The 24,179-nt window shown below is 42.5% G+C and overlaps 1 protein-coding gene and 1 pseudogene across 1 annotated transcript in view; one reads left to right on the top strand and one right to left on the bottom strand.

Moving 5' to 3' along the window:
* The window catches only part of PELI2 (pellino E3 ubiquitin protein ligase family member 2), a 197,931-nt gene extending 188,566 nt beyond the window's left edge, over nucleotides 1–9,365 (bottom strand). The window contains exon 1 of the mRNA XM_027065781.2: nucleotides 8,835–9,365. Coding sequence (XP_026921582.1) covers nucleotides 8,835–8,911 — 77 coding nt within the window. The 5' untranslated portion in view covers nucleotides 8,912–9,365. The remainder of the gene's footprint in view (nucleotides 1–8,834) is intronic.
* Nucleotides 9,366–15,942: 6,577 nt separating this feature from the next.
* LOC106984330 (60S ribosomal protein L6-like) lies at nucleotides 15,943–16,844 on the top strand (annotated as a pseudogene).
* Nucleotides 16,845–24,179: the final 7,335 nt, after the last annotated feature.

The following is a 24,179-nucleotide window of genomic DNA, read 5'->3' as shown; positions in this document are numbered from 1 at the left end:
TTGCTACAGAGCAAAAGTACAGATTCCAGGGCGCCTGGGTGGCTCAGTTGGTTGAGCGTCTGACTTTGGCTCAGGTCACGAACTCACTGTTCTTGAGTTCGAACCCTGCGTCGGGCTCTGTTCTGACAGCTCAGAGTCTGGAGCCTGCTTTGGATTCTGTGTCTCCCTCTCTGTCTCTGTCTCTCTCTCTCTCAAAAATAAAGACTAATCTTTACCAAAAAAACAAAAGTACAGATTCCAATTCTCAATTCTATCCATGGGCATGTACTAACGAAAGCACCCAAATGGTAGTGTAACCTAATGTACTACCGCACAGACCTGGTCCGTGTAATTTTCCGGGATCTGGTGTGAAACACACTCTTTTGTGTCTATGGTCCCTGTGCAATAAGGGCCCCTCCTCAAGGTAATCAGTTTATCAATCAAGTGCTCCAGAAATCCTAACTGCTTACCCCTCACAAGTTCTGATTGTGAAGAGTGCTCTCTAAACACATAGCAGGAAGCACAAGAATTCCAGGTATGGATGGGAAAAGAGCAGGGGCCCCTGGTAATAGTAAACAGCAGTTTTAGCCCAACAGCTCAGAAGCCAAACACACAACTGCCTGCTTTGGTTGGATTTCGTTAGGCTAGCACCAATTAGAACGGAAGTACAAAGCTTGAAATAATGGTTCTTATCCTAAAAGGAGATCCTGCGTGAGCACAAAAGCAGGGAACGAACAGTTAAATGTTTGAGAGTGAGACGCATTATGTGGATGGCTGGAAATAAAACCTCAATCAAGAACGACTTGCAGTAGTCTTAAACCTGACGCTGAAAAATACCCCCAATGCATATTTATTAGGTTTGTCGTCCGAGAGGCTTGTATTCCATAGTGCTGCCAGCCATCATTAACAGGCACTAATGACCACAGCCTTTCAACGCCACCACGGCGCACTGCAATGCAGCTCAGAGCAGCTGGGGGAATCAGAACAGATGGCCTGCTTCCCTTCAAGGCAGAACTTTCTGCAGGTGACAAAATGACTGTTAGGTGACTGACAGAAAGAGAAACAAACAAAAGTTGAAATGGAATATCTGATGTCAGTAAAGTGGGTGTTTAGTATTGCAGGGAGCCTTTATTGTGGGCCCTTACGGCTGGGAGGGTTGTTTACACAGTGCAGCTGTGCTACGGAACTGCAGTGTTCCTTCCAAATCCAAAATCCTTCCCTGAGCCCCGGGACTCCTCTGTGCCAAGCGAGCGGGGCACTGGAGATGTCACGGAAATCCACTCCTTCCAGGTACCGGGTAAGTACCTAGCATACACCTGGTGTGCCTGGCACTCCAAGGCAGGCAGAGGTGGGGGTCTCCGCCCTCCAGGGGCAAACTTTAAGGGAAAGCCAGGTAATTTCAACGAACACTAGTGGAATGCCATCACCAGTCTGGGCACACGGCAACAGCACAGTGGACTGAACCGCGTTTGTGTCTAGGGATGTTAGACACATGTCCTTATATTTGTTTTCACTTCTATTTTCCCTTTGGTAGTCTGTTTATGTACTCTGCATCCTTAGCTAATATAATACTCGGAATGCTTTGCTATAAGACAGGAATCCACCCAGGGTGGCTTAAACAGAAAACAGTAAATAAAAATTGAAAAATGTGGGTGCTCTCAGAGGACTCGGGATCATTTTCTCAGAAAAGCCCTTGCTGATTATTCAGCCTCCAAGGGCCTCCAAGGGCCTTATCCCTAGCTCTTCACCCTGCTAGTCCCCTACGCCAACCTGCTCACTCTCTTCCCCCTTCTCCCGCTTTCTTTTCCCCATAGCACCCTCTGAAATGGCATGTTTTAGCTATGTGTCTGCTGGCTCCTGCACAGGGCCCACCCCTCCCACTAAAAGGTAAGCTCCCCACTGCCCGGGTGTCCTCTATCTCCCCGGCTTCGGCTTCGGTCTGCGACAGTGCTAGGGCAGTGCGGGTTCCCCATCAGAACTTTCGACACTGAACGAACAGCCAAACACACAGAGCTCTGGGCAGGGGGTGCAACTGGGTCTCACAAGGGACAGGAACCAGAATCTAGAACCCAAACAGCTGCCAGCTGGCTTACATTGGAGTCCGCTCTTCCCTGCACTTCCTTTTCCCTCTCCCAAGGCCGCATCCCCCCTTTGTGAAAGTGCCTTCTCCACTCTCCCCTTTCAGAGCTGAAAACCCTGCTACCAGCTCCCATGCCCTTAGGATAAGGCCCAAAATCTTTCTAAGGACCCAGTCATTGACTAAGTCCAATGACTTTATGCCTGCCCCCAGCCTCACCTGTGATTTCAGTCAACCACTCTTTGTGGTTACGCAGGGCTTTCCCCCTTCCTTATAGGAGCATGCACACTTCACCTCTGGGTCTTCCAATCCTAGTTTGCAGCACCTAGAGCATTCTTTCCCTCTTCCCTCCTCCTGGCCATGCTCTCCTCCTCCGGCACGGTGTTAGGTGACCCTCTGCTCTGCAGACTGCCTTCTATGTCTCTGACGGGACTACAGGCTCCAAAGTAGCAGGAACTGTACCAGTCTCATTCATCAGTGCATCCCCTAGTGCCAAGCACGGCATCCCACGTGAGTAGATGCTCAAATACTCGTAGGCTAAATAAACGAACAACATATTGGCAATGGCTGTTCACTAAGGAGCTGTGACAAGAGTAAGACAGCAGTTCACGAGGGCAGGGAACGTGATCGCCCTGTCTCACTCCCCTGTGCCTGGAAGAGAAGACACCCAATAAATATTTGTTGAATGAATAAATTCCTGGCTTGCCCCATGTAGCTCCACCCCTTTTCTCTCCCATTTGAGAAAACGTATCAGAATGCAAGTGGGTAAAAAAAATGGCATTATTAAAGAGACATCTCAGAGTCATTTGAAACATCAACACTCTATTACTTGTCATAAGTTACTGGACACATAACTCAAAACTGATCATCACAAATGAGGTCGTTTGAGACAGTGGTTGAGAATAGCTGATTAAGACAAAGCTACGAAACATGAAGCACTTTCTGCTCTTATCATTTTATTTTCCAGAAGCTGAAATGACAATACACTCAGTAAGAACTAATAACTGACTCATTCTTACCCTCACCGTTCTCTATAACATAGGTTCTGCTCGCCCCAGGAGAAACCTTTCTTTAAAGCAAACGACGTTACAAATTCCTTTTCAGTTATTTTTCTCCGGTACCAATGAGGTCCACCAAGTTGCTGTTGTCTCCAGTCAAAAGCCAGCCCACAGCCCCACACGCTTACTTCCAGGAGGCTGTGTTGCTGATCCCTGCACAGCGATATAAACTCACTGCACCAGCGTGACAATACTGGTCTCCCTCAAAATCGGCAACTGGTATGTTTTTGGCTTTTTGGTGTTTTGTGCGTATGTGTTTTACCTCTTGGACAAAATATGTTTGGTAAAGTTGCTGGGCTCTCGATCAGCCTGGTTTTATTTCTGTTTATATAAAGCATCCCCAAATATTGATCACATGATGAAATACAACCAAAAATGCTAAGTCCTAACAAAGGTGTCAATCTGGTTGTGTTAAAAAGAGAAATAAATCTGAGAAAGCCAGACGAGAAACCACACAGACAGCCACATACTCCAAACAAGGCTAAAGTTAGTAAAGCAAAATATAGCAACCCAAAGCTAGTAACATCATGACCCTTAATAGCCTACAGAATTAGACACTCCATCCACACGAACAGATCTGAGCTCTTCAGATCACCCCACACGCTGAGTGGCAGTAAAGATTTTGTTTTATTTACGAAAAACAAAAAGATCTTTAACTTTATAAAGGATACTAGCGTTTGAAGTCTTTGGGCCCAAATTAGAGAGGGGGGACGAGAAAAGGAAAAGTATTAGGGTATATCTTAAGGTTTCTTATTACTACCGAAGGGAGGGGTAGTCAAGGCAAAGTGCCAAAGTTAAAACACAAACAGCATATAGAAATCTGGAGCTGCTTGCTTAAAAAAACAAAGACCATAAACTGTTCAAGCAACAGTGTGCTTTGTCTTATCTGACAGAATGCTGCGCCGTCCAAAGGAAAAAAGGCAGGTCCCCCCACCCATCCCTGACCTTTTAGCCTTTTGAAGACCTTGATCAGTTTCCACTAAAATACTTCATTTTCAGTCATGTTTGGAAGTACACATTTGTAGAGGTTTTTACCCATTTAGGTGCCAAGGATCCCTTTGGCAGTCTGGTAAAACCTACTGAGCCCTTCTCAGAAAAATGGTTTAATTGCATAAAATAAAATAAAATACAAAGGACTACAAGTGAAAATAATTATACTTAGTTATCAAGACAGTTTTAAGTTATGAGACGATAATGTATGCAGTTCTGTATTAATACACCAAATAACAAATCTAGCAGCAGTTCTATTTGTTGCCTGTACTCATGAAATGCTAAATTTCACTCTGACTACAGTGAAAATAGAGATGCATCCCGCCCCCATCCAAGTTCAAGGGCTTCCTGAAGGACCCTAAAACCCCTTGGTTGGGTTTGGGAGAGCCAATAAAAATATATCTGGTGAAGCATCAAATTAAAAATAAAGCCTGGGAAAACAGATTATCCATTCAACTGTGCAATATTTTTCCAAAAAACCATGATGGGTCCTGAGTCAGCAAGAGAGCTGCACGCTTCAAACTGAATCCAGAAAGGGATTCAGCTTCCCCCATGCAAGTTACAAAAAGTCTGAAGCTTTGAGAAACTGACAGCACTGCTGGAGTCTGCCTTGAAGTGGGAAAACAGTGACCCGGCAGTGCAGTGATCCAGCTCAATTGTGAACTTGAACAAATCTCCTTCCTTTCTGGAGCCTCAGTTTCTTTCTCATTAGTAAAATAAAAGGGCTAAACACACACCATGACCTCGCAGGTCCCTTCCAGGTCTAAAATCCTATCTTCAGATTATCTCTTCCTTATGCTGGCTTTTGTAGCCTATTTAGATTAATTTCAAAACATTATTGCCTTGCTTAAGTTTGGAACAGAAAGTTGTACCAAATCTGAATGTCTTAACATATAATCAAACACCAATGAGCCAAATATACGCATACCATTACCACCTTTTTTAAAAACCCTGTTTTGCACATATCTACTTCAAAAAAAGTAATCACAGCGTTGGTCTTTTCTGCTATTTAAAGTCAGTTCCCATTAGAATTCTAGCACCATCACCTTAAGAATATTCAAAATTAACACACAGAATGTTAACTATGCATTTTCCACACTAAACCAAGGAACAGTATTACAGGGTATACACCAGGAAGGGCCCTTAAAGATCACCTAATCCAATCATGTTTCATTATCACTTTAGACAGAGAAGGTAGAAGACTAATCCAAAGTCACAACGCTGGTTGGCAAGAAAGCAGAGATTCAATCCCGGTCTCCTGACTGTACCTTTATGCTCTCTCCACTACACTCTCAAATCCAGACACACTTCCCCAACTTAGGCTTAAAAGGAATAGCAAGAAAGACCTGACGGTTAGACTAGTCATTTTCTCTACTGTGAATTATGTAATGGGCACAACAAGGGGTGGTGGCATGACACATTCATTGGCTGGAATCAAGGAATAAGGAAATTCCATTAATCCACCAAAAAGGTGATGACCCAACTAACATCCTAACTACCTGGCAATTCTCTTAGTACTGTACAGTATGTGAAAAGACCCATATTTGCATATGGATTTAGACATATAGCTATATGCAAATAGCTATACATATAAACCTCTTCACACATACATATATAAGTATACACATATATAGACATACACATATATACATATATATAGTTCCTCAGTCTGCTTGCCAGGATTTCTCACTAACATTTTACCATGAAATTTAAAAGAGAAAAGAAAAAAGGAGAAATTTAGAGGAAAACAAAAAGGTAGTTACACAACAGCTTAAAAAAAAAAAAGCACTGTGTTTTATAGGCAAAAGCTTCTATCAATATCAATATTGGTCATTTTTAGACATCAACACTAATTTTATCAATAAGAAAACCTACTAGAAATTCTTTACCAATGTTTACATCCCAGATGATCAGATATGCAAAGTTGATGTTTGATTGTTATTGTTGTTTTAAGAGGGGACTGTCTTGAATCCGATGGATAGGATATGAATTAGTAAGGGTCTCTCTTTTTTTTTTAATGTTTATTTTTGAGACAGAGAGGGACAGAGCGTGAGCAGTAGAGGGGCCGAGAGAGAGGGAGACACAGAATCAGAAGCTGGCTCCAGGTTCCAAGCTGCCAGCACAGAGCCTGAAGTGGGGCTCGAACTCAAAAACTGCAAGATCATGACCTGAGCTGAAGTCAAACACTTAACCGACTGAGCCAAGCAAGGGTCTTGTTAAAGTCTACCTACTACTCACTATTTCCCCAGCATTCTTCAATGTACTTAATATTTCTAGAGAGTCAGAAATCTACTCAGAAAGAAAGAAAAGAAAAGAAAAGAAAAGAAAAGAAAGAAAAGAAAAGAAAAGAAAAGAGAAGAGAAAAGAAAACAAGCAAGCAGGCAGTCACGAAGGAAGGAAGGAAGTTAGGAAGAAAGAAAGCAAGCAAGAAGGAAAAAAAGAAAAAGAACAATTCTTCTCAAGTATTCAAAAACCTGACCAGTATCTTCTCAGTAGTCTGATGTCAACTCACATTTCACTTCCTCAGAGAGACCTGCCCTGACCCCTAGCTAAAGAAAGCAATACCTACCTGGGGCAGACATTCCCTAAGTTAACCTCCTTCTGTTGAGAATTTGGCAACACCTGACATTGTCATTTATAATCCATTTGTTTGCTCGTTTGTTTCTGCTTACCCTGTCCCTCCACACTAAAATGAAAGCTCCTTGTTCACTGCTGGATCCTCAATGCCTAAGCAGTGCTGGCACATAATAGGTGCACATATAACTGCCGAGCGTCTGGTCCAAAATATTCGAGTGCCAACTATGTCATACTTAGTGTCTCCTGGAAAACCATTAGTCAGGGACAAAGCACATGCAATGAGTAATGCATTTACATAGCCTACTTTAGAGTAAGCCTATGATACCAAGACAATCCTGGGTATAAATCCTTTCCACGGCTTTGGAATGCCCTGCACTTCCAGCTAGAAACACAAAACCTCTCCAGGCCCACTCACACGCTGCTTCTCTGAAACATCTCAACAATGATTTCCTCAAAAGGAAATAATGAAATAAAGTTCTGGCATAAGTTAATCTTTCCTGTCAGGTTCACAGAGTATGTTAAACATGCTTTGAAGCCAGACACACAAACAAAATCAAACTCCACAAAATTAGGTTGGGCTGAAGTTACATAAGACCAGCTAACCTCCTGCTTTCTCCCTCATTCTGCCCTCCTTCCAGTGAACCCTAACATCTGTCTTTTCAGCACAATTCAGATGCAGGTGACAAAAACCGCTTATCTGCAAACTTCAAAATAGGTAATGAGATTTCCAATATTATTCCACTTAATACTGTAGCAACTGTAGCAACAAAGTGAGGAGGAAAAGACAACTTCCAGCTGTACTGTGTCTGGAAGCTTCTCTTAAAAATTCTCTTCAAAATTATTTTTAAGCCCACACTTACTTCAAGGCACTCAGTTATCAAAACACGTTTTTCAGAGTTCCCTGAGTTTTTCCATACCCGTGGCTCCTCATATGTGTGAGAAGCCTACCTACCTATCAGCACAGATGAGGGTCTGAACACAGGTCTTTCAAGAGAGAGGACAAAAGCGCGGTTCCCAGGAGTGACACATCCAAAGGAGAAAATAATCCTTTCTCCTCCTAAATATTAAATCCAAGTTGCTTCCTCTCCCGAGTTTCCTGCACTTCCCTCCTCCCCATTCTGCTCCCCTTTCACTGCCCACTTTATCCTGCTTTAATCCTACGAAGCCTCTCTCCCGGCTTATTAAGGGTAAACAATAGAAATGTCACAAGGAAACTCAGGAAGTAGATGAAGTCTCTAATTGCTGCCGTTTAACGATTGTGGATAATTACTATCTTCAAAATGTGGTTTTCACAAGCGGAGAGGGAGCCGAGGCGGGCGAGCTCCACGCCGCCAGGAGCACATCAGCGAGGCCGCGGCCCGGGACGGAGGGGATGCGGCCCCGCGCCCCGGGGCCCCGGCAGGCGCAGCCGCGTCCCTGCCCCCCCAACCCCCGGACACTGGCGGCTGGCAAAGCGGAGGGCCGGCCTGCCCGCCCAGGTCACAGACAGTTCACAGCCCCCGGCTGCGGCTACCCGCGGCGGTCACCATAACAATATGCAAAGCGCTATCCGCGGACGCCCACCCCACTGATCTCGCTGCCCGCGGCAGCCAAGCCCGCAGCGCCGCGCTCCGAGTTTCGGGACCCGAGACCACAGTCCCCCGGGGCAGAGGGGTCCCGGGGACCGGGCTCCACCGGCCTTTCAGCTTCGCCAACTGGGGGGTCTCCTCCGACACCGCGAGGTGCCTGCGACGGTGGCGCCTTGGCCCGGTCCCTAGCGGCCCTCCCCGACCCAGGACGCGCGGGGAAGTCGAGCAGGGGTCCCCCGCGGTACGGACCGGGACTTGGTCCCTGAACGCTGCGCCTCGCGGGGCGCGGTGTCGCCACAGTCCCTCCCTTCCCGGGGCCGGCCCCGCTCCGCCACTTCCTCGGCTGCCGCCGTCCGCCGCCGGGAAGGCGCGTCTCGGTGGTCTCTGCAGCGCCCCGCGCGCGCTGATGGGGAGCACCGCTCCCCGGGCGCCTGCCGCCCGGGCCCCTGAGCCGCCCCCGGAGCCCCAGCCGTCCCCAGAGAGCGCCCGAGCCGCCCTCCTGGCCCCGCTCGGAGATGCGGGCGCCCGGCAGTCACCCAGCCCGGAGCGCTCGCCGCCCGCTGCCTCGGAGATCTCGGGACTCACCCTAGAACTACCAGCTCCCCATATTTCACAGGCTCCTTATTGGGGGCGCAGTGCTCCTCCTGGCCGGGGGAAAACATGGAGCCCCGATCGGCCGCCGCCGCCGCCTCCTCCGCCGCGATCCCCGCGGAGTCCGCGCCGCCGCTACAATCCCATCCTGAGAACGGGGTGAGCGCGCCGGGGAAGGGCACGGCGGCGAAGGGGGCGCGAGGCGGCCAGTCCCGCGGCTGCTCCGTCGTGGCTGTGCGGCTGCCCCGCCGGGCTCCCCGGAGCTCCGCTCGCCGCCGCCGCTCCGAGCAGGACTCGGCAACAAATGGGACCGGGCAGCAGGGGGACCTGCCCGCGCCAAGCGCCGCCGCCGCCGCCGCCGCCGCCGCCGCCGGAGCCCCGCCAGGGAAGGAGGGAGGGAGAAAGCCAGCGCGGGAGGGGCGGGGGCAGCGGGCGGGGGAGGGGCGGGGGCAGGACCGCTGAGCCGCCCCGCCGGCGCGCGGGCAGGTGGGAACCGCCCGGCCCTCCGCCCGAAGCCGCGCTGCCCCCCGCCCTCCCCGCGCCCCCTCCCTCCGGCGCGTGGGGCGACCGGCACCCTCTCCCGCCCCCCTCGGGCCCCGCGGTGGATCGGCCCCCGTGTTATGTAAACATAGAGTAAAAGGGAAAGGAAGTTCTTAAAGGAGCAGCTCTATTTTTTTTCTCTCGCTTCCTTCCCCAAACTTACAGCACGGGGTTCTCAGCCCTTGCAAACCGGTTCTCTAGCTGCTGAAAACTGCACAGGATCCCGGAAACGCAGTCCTCGAGGTTCCCAAGCCTAGCCTAGCAGTCCCGGGTTTCCTTAGATGTAAAAAAAGAACTTCCTCTCGGAGTTAGCATTTGCTTTCTCGGTGCCATTGTGTAGCGCCGTACATCTGTAACACACGCACCTGGGCGCCTCCTCCTCTTCCAAAATCAAGTCTTTCAAAGCTTGGAGGTATCTAGAAATCTGGAGGGTTTTGCTAATTGGTGCTGGATTAGAGGGAGTTTTGAGTTTTGAAGGCACTTGGAGCACCCTGCCAGTGTATAGGGTATAGATACCCGGTTTGTGGTCAGCGAAGTTCCACAGGATTAAAAAAAAAGGGGGGGGGTTGGTTTTTGGGTTTTTTTTTTTAAATCCATACTCCATCCACTTTTCTCGTACTTTCTTTCACTACCCTAAGAAATTTAAGAGGAACTTACCTGGGTGAACTTTTTAGTGAATATAAATGTTCCTTTATTACCATAATGTAGACAATGCACTATGCTATGGCTTTAATATGGTTTGGGGTATAATAGATGTACTTACTGCTGTTTTTCATCATGCAGGATTTTATTGTTTTACCATTTATTAAGCACTGGTAACATGCTGGAAACTGCATATTATTGCCAGTCACTGCCTCCCAAGTCTGCTAAATATTTAAAGAAATAAATACTGCAAAAGCTACCTTGTGTATAAACAATGACTGATTAGCCGTGACCCTAAGAAAGGGCTAGAAAAAAAATAATCACATCTATCACCTTCCACTCTGCCATTTGGCACCCTTTGCCTGACATTCTCTGACACGTTATTACTACAGTTACATGATGCTTCAGAAAATTTTACTTCAGTTATTAACTGATTTTTTAAATTGAGGCTTTAGAAATAAATTACTTCAATAACTATAGCTACACCGTTGGTAAGCCAAACACACACACACACAAAACTGAAACCATTAACTTGTTTCAGCTAAGTACAGAAATTCTATACTTCAGCTGAATATAGCTATTCTGCACATTTTATAAGTTCTCTGTATTTTTAAATATATATTCTGTTTTACTTCAAACCAACAATCCTTCACTAACGGGTTAAATGTCTTCTCACTAGTGTTTTGATGTGAATTTCTGTCTGAATTTGTTTGATTAATGTTACCTTCATCTGTGGACTCTATGCTTCTACTTACCATGTAGAAGTGTTACTAGCAAAGATCTATCGGAATCATGCCATAGGTATGCAGTCCCCTGTTATTATAGTACTTGGCCCTGTCATTCTAACTTCTCCAGGCTTGTTCTGTTGCTGCTACTGCTCTCTAGGCTGCAATTACCTCCTCCCTCCTTCTCTCTTGGCATGCTGTGCTTTTGTGCATTGCATTACACTATTCTGGCTCCATTTCCTCCTTGCTGTGCTCTGCATCTGCTCTTAGGAAGATAGAAACAAATATTTATTAACCTCCTACTAAGTTCCAAACACTAGCCTGAGAGTGTCCCATAGGATGCCCCAGTCTTCGAAGGTTCTTCATTCTAGCTGTCTGCCCATGGTGCCCCTGATTTTCAGAAGGGCAGTGCTCTCTGTTCGCCCAGCATGTCTCTGAGCATGTTTATGGTTCTGACGCAGGTCTGTCTTTATCAGAATTATTTAGGAACTGTTGCTTTGAGTAAGTTTTTGTATCAGGGGAGACTTTTATCCTAGGCAGCTCAGGGCTTGAAGACCAGGTTTATAAATCACTCCCAGACCTGAAAGCCTCAGGAATGTACACAGCCGCCAGAAGTGGAAATCCAAATGAGCACATGGGCTGAGTGAGGACTGCGGCAAATTGGCGAGCCTGTGCCATCTAAAATGAGCATCGCTCTTCTGCAGATAATGGTTACCATGTGACAATAACAGGTCACTGTTGCTAAATTTAACTTTTCTTAAAGCCCATATCCGGAATTTTATGCCAAATTTCCCAATTTCTAACTGTCACGCAACTCATTCAAGTTGATTTTTTTTTAAAACACATTTTTTTTTTTACTACATTGAGCTCAAGGTCTGCAAATTTGCATTCTCTGATTTCAAGGAAACTTACAAAGGTAAAGGTAAAGGAACACACACACACACTCTCTCTTTTTTTAATCTTTATTTTTGAGACAAAGAGACAGTGTGTGAGTGGGGGAGGAACACAGAGAGAGGGAGACACAGAATCTGAAGCAGGCTCCAAGCTGTCAGCATGGAGCTCCATGGGAGGTTCAACGTGGGGCTGGACGCAGGGCTGGATGCAGGGCTGGATGCAGGGCTGGATGTGGGGCTCATCGTGGGGCTCGTCATGGGGCTCGTCATGGGGCTCGTCATGGGGCTGGAACTCACAAACCACAAGATCATGACCTGAGCCGAAGCCGGATGCTTAACCGACTGAGCCACCCTGGCGTCCCAGTAAAGGAACGTGGTATCAAATGGCAGCGATGGGAGGGGAGCAGAGCAGTGGGGCATAAACTTAACTTTTTCAGAGTTGGTGACTTATGTCCCTTTGCAAGGCGGCTTGCACCTTTCTCTGCCCATCCTTTTTAGAGTTTTCTGCTCACAAGTTAAGCCCACTGGAACATTACCCCTACCATCCCTAGCTAGTATTAGGAATCCAGTTGTAGCATAAATTTATCTCTTCTTGAATGTAACTGTTTTAGTTTGTAGCTTCAGGCTGATGGGACAATCTGGCTGTGCCATCTGCCAACCCACCGAAAGCCACGGTGGGTTTGACCGACCTAGCTGCCAGGGCAGACCCGCCCATCCCCTCCCTGCTCGCCATTCCATTTACATCTCTCCTAAACTACTCTCCTAAAGAGGATGGCCCACTCACTGCATCCCACAGGGAGTTGATGCTATTTCTTGGGCTACTAAAGGCCATATGTTTACTACACAAATAAATAATGTAAGGCTTTCTCTTGATTTCTCTCCCTGTGATGTCTACCTCTTTTAAGTTAGAATGAAAACATTTAGTGAAGAAGTTTGCTTGTCTTAACCATACTCTGAATGAAGCCAATCAAAAACCTTCCAGTACTTCCAGAAGAAAGAGTCTAATTTCTGATCACTCTATATTCTACCTTACATGTTTATGTTTGCAGACTTAAAAGAGTAAAAGGATACTTTAAAATCTTATTTTATTTTAGTCATCCATAGTCTCATTACCCAGAAAACAGCCTTATGACATTTTTTTGTGGATTTCCTTCATCTTTTTTAGTTTTAATTTTTTGACAGAGCAGTGATAATATGATTTGTAATCACCGTTTATACAGCTTGTTACCTCCCCCCGTTTTTACCTCATGTTATATTGTGAGTTTTCTCTTGCCAATAAACTTCATAAACATTTTTGTTGTTTTATCATATATGTCAGCTTCTACTAACCATTCCTTTCTCGTGGAACATTGGGAAGATTTCTAAATTTTGGTCTTATAAATAAACATATTTGCATTTGTTATTGCTGCATGAGAACAGACTCCTACAAGTGAAATTATTACATCAAAGGGTACAAACACTTTTAAGACCCTTTGATGCATATTTCCAAAGTGTTTTCCAAAACGGTTATGCCTGCCAATTTACACTGTAACTAGCAGTAAATGAGAGAGCTGCCTCAGGGAACTCGCACCAGCTTTTAAAACCCTTGCTAATGTGACAGGTGGTCATTTTTTATTTGCATTTCTTTGATTGCTATTGTGAGGTGTACCCACTTTTTATTATCATGGTAAAAAATGCATAACATGAGATCTACCCTCAACAGATTTTTTTAGAGTACTGTATGGTGTTGTTAACTCTAAACACAGTGCTGTCCAGCAGCTCTCCCTAACTTTGTCATCTTGCATGACCGAAACTTTATACTCCTTGAACAGCAACTCCTCATTTCTCTCTCCTCGCAGCCCCTGGCAACCACCATTGCACTTTCTACTTCCGTGAGTTTGACAATTTTAGATACCTCGTATAAGTGGAATCGTGCATTATTTCTCCTTCTGTGCTGGCTTAGTTTTTAGCAAGCTGTCCTCGAGGTTTACCTATGACATGGCATAAAACAGGATTTCCTTCTTGTTATGGCTCAGTAATATTCATTTTATGTATACACTACAATTTTTTTATAGGTCCATCTGCCAGTGGGCCTACAGGACAGCTACAGGTTGTCCTAACCACTTGGCTATTGTGAATAATGCTGCAATGAACACAAAAGTGGGGATCTCTTTGGGTGCCTGACTTCAGTTATTTTGAGTAAACACCCAGAAGTTGAACTGCTAGATCATATAGTTAGTTCTATTTTTAATTTTTTTTGAGGAAACTCCCTTTAGTTTTCCATAATTGCAGGCACCATCTTATATTCCCACAAGTGGGCACAAAGGTTCCAATTTCTCTACATCCCCATCAACATTTGCTATTTTGGGGGTTGTTTTGTTGATCGTGAACATCCTAAAAGGTGTGAGATATCTCATTGTGGTTTGGATTTGCACTTCCCTAATAATTGGTGATGTTGAACATCTTTTCATATATCTGGTATTTATCTTCTTTGGAGAAATATCTATTCAGTTCTTTTGCCCACTTTTAAGGTGGGTTATTTCTTTTTTTGCTATTGAATTATATGAGTTTCTTATGTTTTTTGGATATTAACTCTTTATCAGACATATGGTTTGCAAATATTTTCTCCCACTCTATAGGTTGCATTTCCACACTGTTGGTTATTTCCTTTGCTGTGGAAAAGCTTTTTAGTTTGATGTCGTCCCATTTGTCTATTTTTGCTTTTGTTGCTGGTGCTTTTTGGTGTCAAATCCAAGAAATCATTGCCAAGACCAGTATCGTAAAACATTTCTCCTTTGTTTTCTTTTAGGAGTTTTACAGTTTCAGATCTTACGTTCAAGTCTTTGATCCATTTGAGCTGATTTTTTTGTATGGTGTAAGATGAGGGTCCAATTTCATTCTTTTACATGTGGATATCCAGTTTTCCCAGCACATTTATTGAGGGGACCCTCCTTTTCCATTGTGTCTTCTTAGCACCCTTGTTAAAGACTTGTTGACCGTATTTGTGTATGATTGTTCCTGGACTCTGATCCATTGGTCTGTAAGTCTATCTTTATGCCAGTACCATACCGTTTTGATTACTGTAGCTTTGTAATATGTTTTGAAATCAGGAGGTGTGAGCCCTCCTATTTGTTCTTTTTAAGATTGTTTGGGCTCTTTGGGGTTCTTTGTGGTTCCATATGAATTTTAAAATTGTTTTTTCTATTCTATTAAAAAGTTGGGGTTTTGACAGATTGCATTAAATCTGTAGGTTGTTTTAGGTAGTATGAACATTTTAACAATATGAAGTCTTCCAATCCATGAACAGGAGATGTCTTCCCATTTATTTGTGTCTTCTCTCATTTCTTTCATAGATGTTTCGTACTTTTTAGTGTAAAACTCTTGGCTCCTTGGCTTCTTCCTAAGTATTTTATTCTTTCTTATGCTACTGTAAATGGCATTGTTTTCTCAGTGTCCTTATCAGATAGTTCATTGTGGGGGCATCAAAACACATCTAATTTTGGCATATTGATTTTGCGTCCTGCAACTTTACTGAATTCTTTTATTACCTCTAACGGCTTTTTTTGGTAGAATTTTTAGGCATGCCTACATATAAGATCATGTCATCTGTGAGCAGAAATAATTTTACTTCTTTTCCAATCTGGATGCCTTTGATTTCTTTGTCTTGCCTAACTGCTCTGGTTATCTTGCCTAACTGAATCGAGGTGGCAAGAATGGACATCCTTGCCTTTTGTTCCTGATCTTAGAGGAAACACTTTCAGTTTCTCACCATTGAGTTTGATGTTAGCTGTAGTCTTTTCATACGTGGTCTTTCTTATGCTGAGATAACTTCCTTTTATTCCTGGTTTGAGGTTTTTCTTGTTTTGTTTTGTTTTGTTTCAATCAAGAAACGGTGTTAGATTTTGTCAAATGCTTTTTCTGCCACATATGAAGAGCATCATGAGATTTTGATCCTTTATTCTGCTAATGTGTCAAACCATCCTCATACAGCAGGGATAAATCTCACTTGGTCATGGTGTATGATCCTTTTAATATGCTGTTAAACTTGGTTTGCTAGTATTTTGTTGAGAATTTCTTCATCTATATCCATCAGGGATACTGGCCTGATGTTTTTCTTTTTCTAGCTTTGGTATCAGGATAATACTGGCTTCATAAAATGAGTTTGGAAGTGTTTCCTCTTCTTCAACTTTTTGGAAGAGTTTGAGAAAAATTGATGTTAATTCCTTAAATGTTTAGTGGAATTGCTCTTTCCCATCTTGCAAGATGACAGGTGAAATGCTGAGAAGCTCAATACTGAAGAGAAGAAACCTGGGGCACCTGGGTGGCTCAGTCAGTTAAGTGTCCAACTTCTGCTCAGGTCATGATCTTGCGGTTCATGTGTTCAAGCCCCGCATGGGGCTCTGTGCTGACAGCTCAGAGCCTGGAGCCTGCTTTGGATTCTGTGTCTCCCTCTCTCTTTGCCCCTCCCCCACTCACAAAAATAAACATTAAAAAAAAAAAAGTAACCTCAAGACTAAAACACCTAAAAAGGGGAAGCCCCACTGCAGCTGAAATCCTGTCCTAGTCAGAGGAATTGGCAGATATTCCCGATCAGCTATGTATTCCAGAAAGGCCATGTGCAAGAGGAAGTATTCAGCAGCTAAATACAGGGTTGAAAAGAAAAAGAAGGGGAGGGTTCTTGCTACTGTCACAAAACCAGTTGGTGGTGACAGAATGCGTAGGTATAATCCTACTGAAGATGTGCCTCAAAAGCTATTGAGCCACGGCTAAAAACCTTTCAGTCAGCATGTGAGGAAGCTGCAAGCTAGTATCACCCCTGGGACCATTTTGATCATCCTCATTGGGTGCCACAGGGGCAAGAGGGTGGTTTTCCTGAAGCAGCTGAGCAGTGGCTTGCTATCTGTGACTGGACTGCTAGCCTTCAACTGAGTTCCTCTGTGTAGAACACACTAGAAATTTGTCACTGGCACCTCCACCATTGATATCAGCAATGTGAAAAATCCCCAAATATCTCACTGATGCTTGCTTCAAGAAGAAGCTGTGTAAACTCAGACACCAGGAAGGTGAGATCTTCCACACGGAGAAAGAGAAACATGAGATTATAGAGCACTGCAAGGTTGATCAGAAAGCTGTGGACCCACAAAGCTGTTCCTCAGCTTCAGGGCTACATCCACTTTGTGTTTTCTCTCACAAATGGAGTGTACCCTCACAAATTGGTGTTCTAGATTTCTTACAAAGAACCTAATTAAATAACTGATAAATAATAGATGATACATAGATAGATAGATAGATGATAGATAGATAGATAGATGATAGATAGATAGTGGAAGTCACCAGTGAAGCCATCATCCTGGAACTTTCTTTGTTGGAGGTTTTTGATTGCTAATTCAATCTCTTTACTAGTTATAGGTCTGTTCAGGTTTTCTATTACTTCACAATTCAATCTTGGTAAGTTACATGTTTCTAGAAATTCATCTATTTCTTTTAGGTTATCCTGTTGGTTGGTGTAGAGTTATTCTTCGTACTTTTGTAATCCTTTTTATTTCTGAAGAAGTGGTAATATTTATTTTATTTCTGATTTTATTTCCTGGAGTCTTTCTCTTTTATGCTTAGCTAGTCTAGCTAAAGACTTGTCGATTTCATTGATGTTTTCAAAAAAAAAAACAAAACTCTTAGTTTTGTTGATTTTTTCTATTCTCTATTTTGTTTATTTCTGCTCTAATCTCCATTGCCTTCCTCCTGCTAACTTGTGGCTTAGTTTGTTCTTCTTTTTCTAGTTCCTCGAGGTGTAGAATTAGGTTGTTTATTTAAGATTCTATGTCTTTTGTAGTATAGGCATTTATCATTATAAAGTTCCGTCTTAGTACTGTTTGCTGCATCCCATAAGTTTGGTATGTGGTACTTTTATTTTCATTTGTCTCAAGATATATTGTAACTTCCTTTTAATTTCTTCTTTGCCCCATTGATTATTCAAGAATATGTTGTTTAATTTCCAAACATTTGTGAATTCTCTAATTTTCTTGGCTATTTCTAGTTTAATTCCATTGTGGTCAGAAAAAAATATGAATATGATTTCACTCTCCTTAAATTTGTTAACATTTGTTTTGTTATCTAATGTGTGACCTATCCTGGACAATGTTCTATTTGTACTTGAGAAAAACGTGCGTTCTGCTGTTGAGTGAAGGTAGTCGCTTTCTAAACAGACACACGGTTGGGTCATGTTGAACTTGTGGTCAATAAAATTTTAACTTTTTGTCAGGTGAATTGCTCTTAAGCGGGACACATTTCACCAGGAACTGTATAACTGAATTACTGAATCTAAGTGAAATATTCAGTATTTATTTCTGTTGTATTTCCAATTTATTAGGTTTAGGCTATCGTATAGGTCCTCCCCCCCCCCCTTTTAAAGAGGCTTTAATTATTGTAATAAGTAATACATACAGGTAGTAAACAATTCAAATAATACAACAGAGTGAAAAATGTTTTACTCCCATTTTCATCCTGCCATTCTTCTCCCTAGTGGACACCACTGTTATCAATTTCTTGTGTATCTTTCCAGTGCTATTCCTTGTATATATTTGTATAAATAATATTTAAGAAAACACACAGAAATGGAAGCACACTAAACATACTATTCTATACCTACCTCCTTCCACTTACCAAGGAGACCAGGAAAGACCTCTTTAAGGAGGGCTTTGAGCAGATAGCTGAATTATGACAAGACAGAGTCACCTGTGCAAAATCTGTGGAAGATCCAAGGGAACAATGATATTCCATCTAGAAGATATAGCACGTTCAAATGCCCTAAGATAGAAATGAGCTTGGCCTATACTAGCAGCAGAATGAACTCCATGTTGTCTAAACTCACTGAATGAGCAGGAAAGTATTATAAAATTAAGTTGGAGATGTAGGTAGAAGCCAGATCATACAGGTCATCAGGATAATGATGTGAACATTTGCTTTGCTTCTCTGTGATACTATAAATCACTAGAGAGTTAGGTATGGGTGTTGAAACAATAAAAACAAAATCACCTAACAATGTTACCTATGTAGATACGAGACCATAACATGTAAAATCAAGACAGACATTTTAGAAGCTCCACGATAGATGATTAAAGAATTAATTTTTCCATTCTTAGCTCAAGGCCAGAGTTACTGTGGACAATGAAGCATACTTGTAACAGTGAGATAGCCCTGGAAGACAGCCTCCTTACTGTCAATCGCCACTGAGCTGGGGACACATGGAAAGAGGTTAAACTGAGGCAGAAGAAAGGCATCCTAAAAGAGTAAAGAAAGGGCAAGTTTAAGAGCCAGAGACCTCAGTTCCATATCACTTAATCCCTTTGTTCCTGTCTTACTTATCCCATCTGTGAAATAAGAATAATTTCCTGCCTATATATCTCACAAAGTTTTTGAGAAAATCAAATGAAATAATGCATGTGACAGTAACTTGGGTGCTGCAAATAAAACGTGTATAGTCTTGTCATTTTTTGAATAAAACTGCAGGAAAAATTTTGTAGGGCGGAGGATGCGGAAATATTAAATAAAAATGAATCAGTAAATGTGTTAAAAACTTCCTGTACTTGTTCTGTGCAGTCCTGTAATAATAAGTCAATTTGATAAATATTTATTTAGGACCTATTATTTTATGGCACCATGACAGATAAAGCAAATGATAGAAGTGCATGAAAGACAGCAGGAAACCAGGAGTCCCAGGAGCTCACATTTTGGAGGTAAACTCTTAATCCCAAAACAAGGGACAGAGGGAGGGTATGGGCCTCTGGATGGCACGGTCTGTGCAGCATCTGGCTTTCCTGCTAGTTGTGAGATGTTCCAGTTGTAGCAACTAGAACCTTAGAACCTAAATAAGAAACAAATCCAAATGAGAATGCTCTCTACACTGCAAGGTGCTCCTCAGCTATATGATTATGAGGGAGTACTAAAAGATCAGTTGATATCAGAAAGCTAAATCTAAAATGCTGATCTACTGTTTTATCCACTTTCAACTTGCTTATGAGTGTCCCTCCGACCTTGAATCACACTGGATGCATTTGTTTTATTCTTCCTTTTTCATGATCTTTTAGATTCAGCCATTACAATTGCTTACGTCAAGTGGTTGGATGTGTTTAGCTGCAGAATCAACACATGAGACACAGTGACCTAATCTCCACTACCACGTGCCAGTTCACATGAAAAATCCAAGGGCACGCTGATACAGACAGCCCAGCACAGATGGGACTGATCCCCACAGTCAACAGTGAAAGTCGGCACGAGCACCAGATAACAGGTAAAGGTTGTAACTATTCCCCTAAGCTAAATAATAAGGCAAAATGACATTTTTCATTCTTTTTGAAGGACCTTGAACCAACGTTGCAGCTTATTCACGGTAAAGGGGAAATTAAACACGTTAAGACCCACAAAATCAAAAGTGTCAATGCACAAAAATCCACATGCCTGGTAAATTTAAGTTCCTATTAACCTTTCTCTTTGCTTGGTCACCAATCAGTTTCATGAGGGGTCTTTCTCCTCTTGCACTCAATCCTTAGGTTGTGATTAACTAAAGTCAATATGCAAAGATCTGCAGTTCACCAAAAACAAGCCATAAATACATAAAAGGGAAGCAAAGAATCTTAGCCGAACTAACCACATTTATTTCTTCTATGAAATAATGAACGTTTTATTACATGTTAAGCGTTTTATTAACTGTGTCTTCGTCTATGTTCAGACCAACAGATGCTGAAAGCTAGTTAAAAAAAAAAAAACAAAAACTTAAAAAATCAAATCCCTTGCCCTCCCCTCCTTCTCTAGGCATTTTAAAATTCATAATCTTTCTGGCATTTATCACAGACTCACCATATGTTTGCTACTATACATCATATTCAATACAGAACTTTCTTGCACTCTATAATCTTTTTATAATAAAATCATATGGATATTAAGTTGAAATGTCGATAGCTCTAAGCATAGTTTTTCATTCATAATTAGAGACTTTATTCAGCAACTTTGGAGGATAATGATACACCAGCTATCTATTACTGCAAAACAAAACCCCCCAAAAGTTAGCGGTTTAAACCAAAAACCAAAAACCACCCTTGGTCCCACCCTTGGTTAAAGGGTGAGGGCCATGAAGTTCTAACATGGCTACTATGGGAGCAAGCGAGAAGGCAGGATGTGGGCTGAGAAAACACCTCCAATTGTCTCCTACAACTATAATTCCAATGGAAAGAGAGCAGAAACATTTGAGTGTAAACAAAATGTTAAAGTATGAAGGTATTATATTTAGTACTACGTGTGGGATAAAAATGAGTAAGAACATAGCCAAAGAGGACACATTAAGCAAAGTAGGTGAGGCATAGTGAAAGGGGCCAACTCCATAAAAGGAGAGAAGGAAGTTCATTCCAGGTGAGATATCTGAAAGATCTGAAACACAGGATGAATAATTCAAACTTAAAAAAAAAAAATTTTGTTGAAGGTTTTGAAACAGGAGGTGATGAGGTCAAAATGGCAGGAGAGATATTGACATTCAATCACTTAAAATAAGTTAATAGACAGTGAGTGTCTACAGTGTGCCAGACCTTGTGCTGAACCCTGGGATTGTTTGAGTGGTGTGGTTCTAGAGCATCTGAAGGGTATACCCTGCCTGGAGGACAGCCAAAGGATTCTACTCTTGCGTGTCACTGCAGAGAGAATGACGGTAAAGTCAGGACAGCTCAATGACAAAAAAAAAAAAAAAAAGCAAATTAGAAAGGAACATCACCTTTAGTATAAAATTTCACTTTTCATCCTTTAGTCTTCTCTGCCTATAACTGAAGATAAATATGGATAATGTTATACTTCTTTCACAGAGTCAGCAAAGCAAAGTTTGATTTTATTTAGAGTATTAACAAAAAGCCCAGCATCAAACAGGAACTTTGTGGCTGATCATCACATGGCCTTTAATAAGTCTCTACCTCTCTAAGCCTTAGTCTTGAAGTGCAGTAGCTAATGATAATAACAACACAGACTGTTTATTATTGCCAGGCACAGTTGTACGGGCTTTATACAAATTAACATATTTAATCCTTACAATAACCAGATGAAATAGATCATTATCCTCATGATATAGTCGAAGAAATTGAGGGATAGAGAATTTAAGTGTCTTGACCAGGGTTATACAGGTAGTAAGCAGCAGAACTGTGCTTTAGACTCAAAATATCTGGTTCCAGAATCCATGTGATATGCTATGATGCCTTGTAATTACTTTTTAAATTAAAAAATATTTTGATTTATACTTCTTGGAAATATTGGCTGAATGTCCTTTTATATGGCCACACCATGAATAGTTGGTGTCATACATACATTTCTAGCATGTAGGACCATTTAACCAACTGGATATACTTCCTTGTCCTAAAGTGGCCAAAAGCACAGGGCCAAAGACGCCTGTTCATAACATACTATAGGGAGGGGAGGGGGAAGGGGTCAACCCTCCAGTAAGAGCTTGGGTTCTGAGGCCATTTGAGGGGCCCAGTATTTCCCCTTAGCATGAAAGAGAGCCGTTTCTCTCCCGGCGGATGCCAGTGACCACGGGCTCAATCTTCGGTTTCTACTGGACTACCTCGGCACCACGCATGTGCGCAGAGATGTGCACGCGCACGCAGACTCACACGCTCTCCACTCAGGTTGGGCGCTCTCCTCGTTATTGCAGACCTATTACGGGAGGTCTGCAATACCCAGCTTTCTCCCGGAGCATTCTGCCCTAGCTGCCAGGGGGACTAGTGTAGCCGGCTGGGAAGTTAGCCTGCATCAGCATGGGTGAGGGAGAGGTCCAAGCGTGTTGCTTTGGGAAAGCAGGCCAACATTAAGATGCTTTGCATGGCTGCTAACCCCCAATTTTCTCAAATTTCATTACTGAAAGGATCAATGTCAGTGTAATAAATATCATATTATCAAGTTTCACGGTCTAATATCAGTTGGCAGCCCGTGGCCTTTCTACATTAGTTACCATAAACACACCAAATGTAGGTGGGATATTTGGGGCTGAATTGAAGCAAGCTCTTGGTAACAGGGCGTTAAAATTACAAATTTTACACAATTAAGTTAAAATGGTATCATTAAAAAAATTTTTTTAACGTTCACATTTACAGTCATTGCTAGTCAGTCTTTATTTTAATTTTTAAGATATAAGATTATCCGTATTTTACAAAGCTAATTCTTCAATAAATTCATGCATTAGTTTTGAAGAAAGCAGATTTTTAAATGAGTAAATTATCAGAGAAAAGTTCAAGGCTACTTACAATCTCTTTTATCTTCTTAGGCCTCAAAAGTGTCCCCAGCTTTTTCAATCCTTTCCCTGGAGTTTGATTTCCACTATCTCTAACCTCACTTTAATTCAGGCCAAATGATCATTACAAATGAAACTGCCAGAAGGAACAAGAAATGTTCAAAGGATTTATCTTTGTTATTTGGCTTCTAACTTAGGACCTACAAGACCAGGGTTCACAAAATTATCCTCTAAAGATAATTTGTGGGAGAAAAATAGCAGATTCAGAGATGAAGATGTATTTTAGCAATAAAAAGTGAAGTAGTATTAGGTACAAAGAATGAGAATGAATTTTCATCATTTTTATTTTAAATGTTCTCAAGACAATTCATCTAAACAAAAGTATTTCCTTCTTCTAAAAACACATTTTTCAGAGCAATTTCTGAAGGTTCTTGATCTAGATATATCCATCATTTTCTCTTGCCCACCCCCCTTTTGGAGAACTTTCCCTGCTAACTGACCTAAAGGGGTATGATGCATCCCCTTGGCAGCTGGACCAAGAGTGGTCACGTGACTCAAGTTAGGTTGTTCAAATTATGTCTCCTAGAAATTTTGGATATTGAAAGAGAGACCAAATCATCTACATCTTAGGCTCTAGAGCCATAAGGTCATAAAAACTTCGTAATAGAATTGGCTTCTTTGTAAAGGGCTAGGATCCAAAATCTATAAAGAACTTACCAAACTCAACACTCAAAAAACAAATAATCCAGTGAAGAAATGGGCAGAAGACATGAATAGACACTTTTCCAAAGAAGACATCCAGATGGCCAACAGACACATGAAAAGATGCTCAAGTCATTCATCATCAGGGAAATACAAATCAAAGCCACACTGAGATACCACCTCACACTGGTCAGAGTGGCTTAAGCGAACAAATCAGATGCCGGTGAGGATGTGGAGAAACGGGAACCCTCTTGCACTGTTGGTGGGAATGCAAACTGGTACAGCCACTGTGGAAAACAGTGTGGAGTTTCCTCAAAAAATTAAAAAGAGAACTATCCTACAACCCAGCAATAGCACTACTAGGAATTTACCCAAGGGATACAGGAGTGCTGATGCATAGGGGGACGTGTACCCCAATTTTTATAGCAGTGATTTCAACAATAGCCAAATTATGGAAAGAGCCTAAATGCCCATCAACTGATGAATGGATAAAGAAATTGTGGTTTATAGACACAATCGAGTACTACGTGGCAATGAGAAAGAATGAAATCGTGCCATTTGCAGCAACCTGGATGGAAATGGAAAGTATTATGCTGAG

Source organism: Acinonyx jubatus, chromosome B3 (genome assembly GCF_027475565.1).
Source record: "Acinonyx jubatus isolate Ajub_Pintada_27869175 chromosome B3, VMU_Ajub_asm_v1.0, whole genome shotgun sequence".
Classification (NCBI taxonomy): domain Eukaryota; kingdom Metazoa; phylum Chordata; class Mammalia; order Carnivora; family Felidae; genus Acinonyx; species Acinonyx jubatus.
Note: the sequence above shows the minus strand (reverse complement) of the source record. Positions and strands in the feature narration are given on the sequence as shown.